This window comes from Salvia miltiorrhiza, chromosome 3 (assembly GCF_028751815.1).
Source record: "Salvia miltiorrhiza cultivar Shanhuang (shh) chromosome 3, IMPLAD_Smil_shh, whole genome shotgun sequence".
Classification (NCBI taxonomy): Eukaryota; Viridiplantae; Streptophyta; class Magnoliopsida; order Lamiales; family Lamiaceae; genus Salvia; species Salvia miltiorrhiza.
This window is the reverse complement of record NC_080389.1, coordinates 54,796,644-54,807,766: the sequence shown is the minus strand read 5'-3', so window position 1 is coordinate 54,807,766 and position 11,123 is coordinate 54,796,644. Positions and strand designations below refer to the sequence as shown.

At 35.7% G+C, this 11,123-nt stretch overlaps 1 protein-coding gene across 1 annotated transcript; it reads left to right on the top strand.

Moving 5' to 3' along the window:
• The first annotated feature begins 3,784 nt into the window (after window positions 1-3,784).
• On the top strand, window positions 3,785-4,882 carry LOC131019013 (uncharacterized). The gene is made up of 2 exons (XM_057947700.1): window positions 3,785-4,147; window positions 4,217-4,882. The coding sequence occupies exons 1-2, from the start codon at window positions 3,785-3,787 to the stop codon at window positions 4,781-4,783; spliced, it is 930 nt and encodes a 309-aa protein (XP_057803683.1). The 3' UTR covers window positions 4,784-4,882.
• Window positions 4,883-11,123: the final 6,241 nt, after the last annotated feature.

Below are 11,123 nucleotides of genomic sequence, written 5' to 3'. Positions count from 1 at the left end.
ATAATACATCTCTATACTATCGTTACTAATAAAAAATGTTTTGACCACATATTAGAAATTGTCTGCTGTGTCCCTATTACATATTTCCTTCATTAATTATATAACTTTATATTTTTTATTTTTGAAACGTTCACAAAAAAAACTTCATATTCAATTTTTGAATTATACCCTACAACTTATAATACTCATTTACCTTTACTTTTCACCTTTTTTATCACTCTTAATTAATAATCCCTCCGTCCACGAAAGAAATTCATATATTTCCTTTTTGGGACGTCCACAAAAGAACTTCTTACCTATTTTTGGACTATACCACACCACTTATAATCCTCTTACTTTTCACTTTTCACAACTCTCAATATTAATTATAACACCTTTTCACCACTCCCAATACACTCAACTACCTTTTATCCACTCTCAATACACTCAACAATATTTTTTTTTAAAACCCGTGTCACTCCCTCATAGGAAGTTCTTTCATGGACGGAGGGAGTACTAATTATAGCAAATTTTCATCACTCTCAATATACTCAACAATCTCATCTTAAATTCATGGCACTCCCTCCTAGAAAGTTTTATCATAGACGAAAGAAATATTTACTTTTAAGGATAATTGTGTAAATTAAATATTTAAAATAATTTATTAATTCATTAGATATTAAAATGCTACAACAATACATTAATTAATTACAATACCTTGTCCAAAATATATTTTATATATATTTGGAACTCTTTTTAAAATTCCAAAAAAGATAAATATCATATACTAGAATTTAACTAGATAAGTGAAAATAACAGTAAGTCACTATTATATATATATATATATATATATATATATATTATCAATACCTTAATATATATGTCTGTATGAATGCTATATTTTTTTATAAAAAAATATAGTAAAACCTCTATAAATTAATAATTTTGGGACCTCTATAAATCAAAATTGATCATTTTTGAACTAATTCAAGTCGGGACCAAAGAAATTTATTAGTTTAAAGAGTTTGTTGATTTATTGAGTATTATTTTAAAGAGGTTTTACTATATATACTTGTAGAATAAAATAGACTGAATTGCTAATTAAAAAATTAAATATGATAAAGATCATAAATAAATAAATATATATATATATATATATATATATATATATATTACTTTTATTAAATAAAATAATACTCCCTCCATTTATGAAAGAACTTTCTGGGAGGGAATGACATGAGTTTTAAGAAAAAGTTGTTGGGTGTATTGAGAGTGGAGAAAAAATTGAGTGTATTGAAAGTGGTGAAAATGTATTGGAATTAGTATTAAGAGCGGTGAAAATGTGAATATTAAGGGTAAATAGAGTATTATAAGTGATGGAGTATAGTTCAAAAATAGATATTTCATCCGTCCCGCGAATCTTGAGTCAATTCTTTTCGGCACGAGAATTAAAAAAATACTCCAGTATTTAGTGTGTTAAGTGTGTGGTATGGTGAAAAAGTGAAAAGGTGAATAAAGAGGAATTTTTTTGTCATACAAGGAAATTACTCAAGATGCGTGGGACAACCGAAAAAGGAAAGTAACTCAAGATTCGTGGGACGGAGGAAGTAGAAAATTTTTTTGTGGACCGTCTCCGAAAAAGAAAAATATAAAATTTTATCTTAGACTGAAGAAGTACTAATTAGATGTACAATATACCCTCTTTCTACAAATTAACATACATAAAATGAGGGATATATATGTCCTTTAGAGATGGCCTAGTGGCGGAAGTGAGTAATAGTAGGGGTTGGTCATTGGTGAGGATTTTGTAGGTGGAGATTGTTAACTCCACCATACATGAGAGATGTTTCTTCACAATTAATTCACACAACTTGAAATAATATATTGACTATGTTTCCTCTTAAGTCAAAATCTGATCCCTACATCAACTCAAGCGTACGCACGTCGTCGTTTATCTAGTCAACGAAATCTTTTATTAATGCTACTGCAGTTTTTATTTATATACATATAAAGAATCAACCAGAATGACTCAAACGTATAAGAGGTGAAGAATGCATAAGGAATTATTCTGCAACCACGTAGGCGCATTAATTATCAAGTAGATAGATAACGAAATTCATATATATCGGATACTACGTCTCACATTTCTAAATATATACAATATTGTTGCGTGTATGTAATGTTTTGAGACTGTAAAATCATGTTGGTTATGAGTCATCTCTTTTGAGAATTGAGAGAGACAAGAAGATAAATGGCTCCGGATAGAAAATGGCAAGTGGAAGAAGGAAATAATGCACCGTATGTCCCAGTTTTGTCTGCATTTTTCTGTAGTTTCTTAAACACCAATTTCCAACCTTCAACATTTAATGCAGGCCTTCTGCAATTTTTTAGTCTGAATGTCAAACCAAAAATTTAGTATAGCGCAGGAACAATGAATGTAGTGATTGACCAATTTTGAAATGCTGAATCCACTTTCCATTAATATTTTGGCATTATCCCAGTAATGCTGGATTTTCAGGCTCGGTTGCATAAATTTATTTTAGGTGATGATGAAATGCTGGTTTGCATGCGTAAACAACAACGGTTGCCGACTTTTTCTATTATTTTATATTTTCCGACGTCGGATTACTAATAAATTTGGAGTACGATTTTTATTCACGCTGAGATAACGTCGTTTCACGTTGCGTCATTTCACGCCTAATATATATACTATATATTATAATAACGAAACTGAATGACGTAAATAGTAACTTTTGTTTTCAGCCTAATCAACATTTGTAACTCCTTATGTGCATTTAGTCATTTATTAAATTTGGCACCACTTTTATTTGTTTAAATTGAGTTCATACACTTTTATTTTCGTTTATTAATTATCAAGTTTAATATATAGTCATTACTATTATTTATTGACAATAATATGGTAAAGCAAATTTGGTTCAAGTAGTTTTCTGCATTAATACTAAGACTCTAAGGGGGTGTTTGAGTAGGTGGTTAGGTTTAGTCAATGTTGCTAAAAATAGGATTAATTTGCAGGCTAGAGGCATTGATATGATGCTGGTCGTATATGTTTGATATGCAACGTTAAATTATCGAAATACCAACTCGGCTGATTGGTAGCCTCCATTACAATCAACACTATAATTTGAATGCCCTATTTTGCCCTTAAATTCCATTTGTAAAATACTGAAATACCCTCACATGTCACTAGGTCATTATAGCGGGAAAATTCTCCCCATTTTTCTTTGTTAAATAGGAATTCCCCCCATTTTTCATTCACTGCTCATCGAGGCAACACAGACCTTGGCGCCAAGTTGAATACCGGAGAAGAAGAATCTGCAACGGGGCATTTGTCGCTGCTTATCGGGGTAGGGATTTTGGGCACTTGTCGCTGCTTATCGGGGTAGGGATTTTTCGTCTGCTCGACACATCCATGGCAAGCAATGCGAGGCAACAAGGTTAGTTCGGGTGTACAAGGGAAATTTTGTTACGGTATCTTGAGGTTACCTATGGTTTATGGAGCAATTTCTTTGTATATGACGCCTTCGTGTCTAGAGTTTTGCTTACCTATCGGTAGTTGTTGGGTCATCTTTATAGATTTCTCCTTATTCTGTGAATAATATGGAATTTTTCGATATGAATCATATGATGTTGTATCTGTGGACAAAAAAAATGCATGAGTGTACAGCGTGTTTGAGCCCCGACAGCCAACCCTCTTTTTGTGCCCTCACCATTTGCAAGCTTGGGTCGATTTTATTATGCAACTGCACATGTTTTAATGGTATGCTCACTAACTGTGGTTTAAGATATGCAAGCAAGGAGCACCGAGGGTTGCCGAGGCAGGGTAAGTAAGACGGACAAGACCCGTCGTAGCTGGTCGACAAAGGAAGAGGAGATATTGCTGGCATCGTTGAAGGAAATCGTTGCTCAAGGCTGGAATGCAGACAATGGCTTTAGGGGCGGCTATCTGACCAAGCTTGAGGAGTCAATCCGTAAGGAATTTCTAGATACTGACATCAAAGGCATGCCCCACATTAACTCAAAGATCAGTGCTTGGAAAAAATCTTACAACTCCCTCTTAGGGATGCTTGATATCAGCGGTGTAAGCTTCAATCACAAAGGCACCTTCATGATCGACTGCGACAACGACCAATGGGAGCTAATTGTCAAGGTATTTGTCTTCGTGACACTGCATTCCATAGATGAATGAAATGTATGTTGATGTGTCATTTGCGTGCAGAAAGATAAAAATGCTCTGAACATGCGATTTAAGAGCTGGCCCATGCTCGATGACTGGAAGGAGATATTTGGGAAAGATAGGGCCAATGGAGTTCAAGCCGAAGATCTAATGGAAGCTGTTCATGACATGTACACTGCTGAAAACATTGCGCAGGAGGACCGTGGGGCATATTTCAATTCAGCTGATGAGGAGGTTCCAACCGACGAGGCAGAGGTAAGTGTTTGCCAGACTGAGAAAAAATGCAACAGAGGAGGTGGTTCCAAGAAGAAACGCAAGTCGCCTGATGAGTTTGATAGATTGTGTGATGTGCTTGGTGAAATTGGTCGCGACACTAGACTGAGGCTCGGGGACCTTGTAACTCGCATTGGTTATGAATTTGACCTTGGGCAAGCTCGGCAGACCGTATTTGAGAAACTTGGGGCTATATCTGGATTGTCCACGAAGGAGAAGTTCGAAGTGTGCGAAATGTTGGCTGATAAGGTGCAGCATCTTGAGATATTTATTGGGCTGCCGGAGGATGCTAAGGCCCAGTACGTTGCGTATCTGCTGGAGTCGAAGTTAAACTAGGTTCAAATTATAATTTGGCAAAGTAGTTGATGTTAATATCCCTTTTGTGATTAAAACCTATAGCAAGTATGAAGACTACGTAACAGCTCTTGTGACTCATTTTAGGATATCCTCTATTTGTGTTGATCGACCTTTTGTAAGATGCCATATATCTCGAGCGTATCATATTATCTATGATGCCATATATATATATATGTTACTTTGTGGTTTGGTATTTTGGCACCGTAGAGGAGTTTTGGTATTAATGAAATGTATCTCTTATGATTGCAATTGTTAGGTTAGCTATATCTTCTTTCGATTCAACATTTTGGCATTCAAATCATAGTACACAGTAGATTTCATAACCATATATATACATGATTGTTCATGGCTTCAAGAACTATGCCAAATGAACAACAAAAGCATACAAAAGATAAGGATTAAACAGCAAGAACTAAAGACCTTTTGCTGCATCCTAAAATAGACATTCAGGTGGAGTTATTTTCATAGTCATAGAGGTTTCACACACACAAAAACTATCTTAACACTACCATATAACACCACCATCAGAGGGTTCAATTTACTTGTGTGGACTCGAGGACGCGCAAGAGCTTTCGACGTTGGTTGTCTTGCCCCCACGGCGCTTGCGCCAACCAGTCGGCGGCATCCTGGAAATAGGTTTTGGACGTGGGTTTGAGCCGACATTGTCGACTGTTGGCATAGGGGCAACGCACGACATAGCATCGTCGGCAAACAACTTTCGCACGGCTTGGCTTGGCCTATGTGCAGCAGATGGGTTCACCTCCTCATCAGGCGATGAAGAGATTATTTGCAGAGTGTGGCTGATTGTTGGGTTCGGCGAGTCACTGATGAGTATGACCGTGTGCGACGGCTCTTTCTTGATGTCAGTCTTTCCGAAGAGCAAGCACATGGTGTAATACTCCGGCTCTCCCTCACGCAAGTACGCTCCAACGAAGAAGTTCTCCTATAACACACAGATGACATAACCTTGACAACTTTGCTATGAAAGACATATTGCAATTACTTAAATGAAAAAACTATAGCAAAAATATAGTTTTACCATGATTATTATCTCCCATACTTCACTTGCTGCCACAATCTCATTGCTCTCAAGGACCCAGCGAGTTTGTTTTGTACGCGTCAGCTTCTTGAAGGTATTGTACCTCTTCTCGAGGAACTCCATACGTTTTTTGACTTCCGAAAGACTCAAGCTTTTCTCGAATTTTTTGTTGATGGCGATCATGGCGGTAGTAAGCGCATGCATAGACTGATACGCCGGGATGGGGAAGCACTCGTCCTCCATCTGAAGGACACGACGGAGTAGCAACTCATCCATAGCAGATTCCCATTTGAGGTTGTAGAAAAACAAATATTGGCTAGGTACATCAGATAACTTCATTTTCACACACTATTTTTTTTTTTTTTTGGGTTTGTTTATGTGTAATTTCTAACTGCATAAGTGATGGATTTAAATAGATAATTTGTATAGAAGGTAACTTGGTGATTGTTGGACATGGTTAATTACGGGTAGGTGAATACGAATTCAATTTAGTGCAGCTTTCTTTTGGACTCGAAAGTTACAAGATTTGGCGGTGCAGGTGCATTGATGATATTTCAGAACTTGATTAAAATGGGTGAGTAGATACATATGAGTTTAGGAGTAATTGCTTTGATTGACACATAACCACTTTTAAAAAATGAGATATTCTAATGAAGTTCTCTAATAAAATAAATGCAGCATGCGAAAAAAAGAACAAAAAAAAAAGAACAAAAGTAGCAGGTGGAAATCTATATCTATATATGAAAACACAATTTGTGGCAATTTTGTAATAAATTCATCAATTGAAGGCAATGATAGAAGTTAATAAAAATGGGAGATGAGGGAGAATAAAAAGAAAATGTTTACTATTTAAAAAATTTAATTAACATAACTTATTTGTTATAATTTATTTTTAATTATTTTTATCATAATTTTTAATTTAAAACGTATATTGAATATTTTTTTATGAATAAAAAAATACTCCCTCCGTCCCTAAAATAACTTCCTCTTTTTCCATTTTGGGACGTCCCCCAAATAACTTCCTCTTTCTTTCTTTCCATTTTTGGAAACCTACCCCACCACTAACAATACTTTATTTATTCTTACTTTTCACTTTTCACCACTCTCAATACTAATTATAACATTTTTCACAACTTCCAATAATAATTATATCACTTTTTCTCCACTATCAATACATTTTACAACTTTTTATTAAAACTCGTGCCGTCCCCAAAGAGGAAGCCATTTCGGGGACGGAGGGAGTATATAATATAAAGATATTATATAGACTAGAGCACTTTCAAAAGAATGTTGTTTCACTCTTTTTTTATATAGAACCAAATAAGATCATCTACCAACAAAATATTATTTCACCATTCATAAGTTTAAAAGTAAAATATTATTTCAACAAAATTTAGATTTAACCATTCATAAGTTTAATTTAGATATCTTTAATGTTAAAATATATGTTTAAAAGTTCAATTTGTATTAATTCTAATATAAATTTGTAGATAAATAATTAGTTGTCTGTATACAAATATTAAAATTTCTAAATACATAAACATATTCTTTTTATTTTGTTTTTCTCACTTATATTATGTATAGATATAGACTTTCTTATATTCTGTAACTAAGCCAAGCTCAGACGCAGATCAACTGTTTTCACTACATATCCACAAGCCAAAACAAAAGTAATAATCCCAATTTCAAACTACAAAAAAAAAAAAGGCTTTTGTTTCTCTAAATACATAGCCATGAGCCAAATTAGATAATCATCCCAGCACTTACTACAACAAAAAGAAAAGCCATAGTAGGCTATGCCTGTAGAGTGTAATAAAGACCAAAAAACAGTGAACTTTACTCCAACAATTTATTTTTCAAGTCTGAAGCACTCATACCACCATACAAATAAACACAATTCTCCAACAAGTTTAAATCAACGCTAGTTCAATCATAAAAAAGAAGTCTCATGATCACAATAAACTATAACCTATAGTTTTCAAAACTAGCATTACATAAGTAGGAAACACAAAATGATATAATCAAAGAAGTAGTAAGTCTTTATCAGCCACACGCACAACCAAACTTAAGTTGATACTAGATATTGCTACCACATTATCTGTGCTAAATTGTCCCTTGCCGCGTTCCACTCCGGTGAAGGCTCAACGCCATCGATGTATTCCTCATTATCAGATTCAGTATCCGCAGTTTCCACATATTGATTGTCAAATTGCTGCTCTATTGGATCTACAAGCATGTTAGTCCTTATGAAATTGTTGATGACAAAACATGCCATGATCAATCGATTTTGAACCTTGACAGGGTAGCAGGAGGTGCTTCGGAGAATGCCCCATCTCATTTTCATGATACCAAAGGCACGTTCAATTGCGTTACGTGCCTTTACATGGCGCAAATTGAAAAGTTCTCGGGCGTTTTGTGGTCTAGCAGCAAGAGGGCCCCATTCTTTGAGATGATATCTAACGCTTTTGTACGGTGCCAAAAAGCCTTCACAATTTGCGTAGCCGTTATCGCACAGGTAGTAATTGCCTACGAGCACATACAATTTAACAAAAAGAGAATTAATGAAATAAATTTCACAATTAATGCAGCTTGAATTAACCGTTTGTAATGATAACTAGTCTCTTTGATTACCCTTAGGTACTCTGAACCCATGAACCCTCGTGAGTGCATCGCGCAAGACTCTAGAATCCACGGCGGAACCTTCCCATCCAGGGAGAACGTACACAAACTGTAGGTGTCGATCGCACACCGCCAATGTGTTAGTTGCAATCTGTCCCTTCTGGGTTCTATATCACGATTTATCCTTGTTTGGCACCATAACATCGATGTAGGTGCCATCCAGTGCCCCTAAGCAGCCCTGACAACGTAATGACAAAATAGTGCATTAGCAATTCACTCAATAGGCAGTAGAATGTAAAATGAGATTGAATCATGTGCAAAGTAAATTAAAAAAATATACATAAACTATATAGTTTACCTTAAACCATCCCCATCTAGAATCTATGCACTCTTCATCGACTGGCTTTGGTTTAACGAGAAGTAGCACGTGTAAAGACAAGATAGCTTTCAAGACAACGTGTACGTAGTGTGATACCGTCTGCCCGGAACGCCAAAAATTGAACCTAACCACGCGGTTTTTTTTATGATGGGCTAGGACCGACAGGAACATGGCTACTTGTTCCTCTACGGTAACGAACCTGCCATTCCTCATGCCTGCCAGTAATAATTGGCACAACCGACCGAATGTGTTGCGATCCATTCTTAAATTAACTATCCAGTCAACATCACTAAAATTTACCATCCTATCTAAGTGCTTAATTTGATCAGGCATACGTTGTATCAAAGCAAAGGGTTCAACCGTTGAACTACGTTTCCTCTTGCGGGACCTAACTGTGGCTACATGATGGACAACTACGGCCAGTTGCGACATAAGATTAAGCAGTATTTCTTCAACCATGGAATACACGTATGCTCTTAAACGACATTGTGATTGCATTTTGACGAACACACACTACACATAGCCCAGTAACTACTGCAACACAAAGAAGGGATGCCTCACTAAACAAGTTTTCAGTTTGTGCAGCCATATACACAACAACATTGAAATCATAAAAAATGCATTTAGCAACTCAGCATACTACACTATCACAACATATCAACCAACACCAACATAATCACGATTCAACAAGCCACCAAAACTGTATCGATGAACATTACACATTGCACCAGCACAAGCATCGCCAAATATTATATAAATGTAGCATAACCTCTATGAAAAAAAAATGTTAAACATACATGCCCTCCATACTTAAATCCTTGACTTCAGATGGTAACTTCACAATTATCGATAGGAAAACTCCACAAATCATTCAACAACACTCTCAAATGCCAGAAAGGAGCAACAAATTCATGTTATTTACAAGTAAATGATAGAAAAATAAGTTTTCAGTTTGCTCAGATACCCAGGTAACGAACGGTGAGCACTATTTCGACTTACCTGATGAGTAAATTCAATCAGTAAACCACAAATCTGGAATTGGGTTCACAGACATGACAGAGATTATACGTAGGATGGAATTCCTGCCGAAAACCAACAGCAAATTGAATTAAAAATAAATCGCAGTCACATTTAAAACCCAATTAACAAAAGATATCAAAATCGGGTAACCCCTTCTTTGTTTGCAATAAAATTGGTATGTAAAAAAACCCTAGATAGATGCGTGTGTGCTGGGTGAAAAATGAAATCGCCGAATTTGCACAAAGAAACACCAATTCGCACCTGACTCTACAAGAAGCTAATCAAAATTATTGGAATACCTATAGCTTGGGCTGATATCTGGCGGTTGTCCGTCGTGTAGAAGACGACCTCAACACTTTGGCGCTAAAAAAAAAGTAAATAGAGAATGAGATGTGTCTTAAAGAGGGAATGAATTTATTTTTTGAAATGAGTTTGGAGGGCAAATTTGTAATCATCGAAAATAGTAGTGATTACTGTAGAATCCATGGAAATGGAACCGATGGTCGACGCTGGTTCTATTTTCGCGAAGGAACAGTGGATTGTGGGACGGGCTTTGGCAAAATAGCGGGCCCTCCATGATCTGAAATAAATATATCAAACACATAAAATGGGCTGTTATACTAAGCAATAGCGCATTAAATGGCCACTCAAACACCCCCTAAGAGATAACGTCATTGCGTGGGCGATACACTTTCATTAACTTTTGTTTTAACCGTCAAATTACTATTACTAAGACATATTAATTATAAGCTTATTACTAGTATTATTTATTGAATTTGGTTTAAGTAGTTTTTTGCATTATTAATACTTAAAATACGATTTTATTGAAGAGTCAAAAAAGAGAAAAAAAAAAACCTAATAAATCCAAAAAAGCACAGAACGCTAAACAAGGGTCGAGCCTCGTTAAAACCTTGTTACAGAAAATCAAAAGAGAAAAACCGTAACAAGGAAAAAGAGTGCTCGTCTAAGAGAAAACCAAAAAAGAAAACCGTTACAGCAACAAATGTGGGAGTACTTCGGGAGCTCCGGCCTAACCATCGCCCCCAAGTAAACACGTAGAGTGGGATGTGCCTTATTTAACGTACTAAAAAGAAGAACGATTCATTTATACAAAACATGGACATATTCAAGGGAGAACAATTAATCATAGACTAGAGAAACCAACGAGTTGGAAATGGCCCCTTACTCTTACTTTAAGGGTGTGTTTGCTTTTTATCCCTCTAAATGGAGGGATAATATAATGAGACATAAACTTATTACTT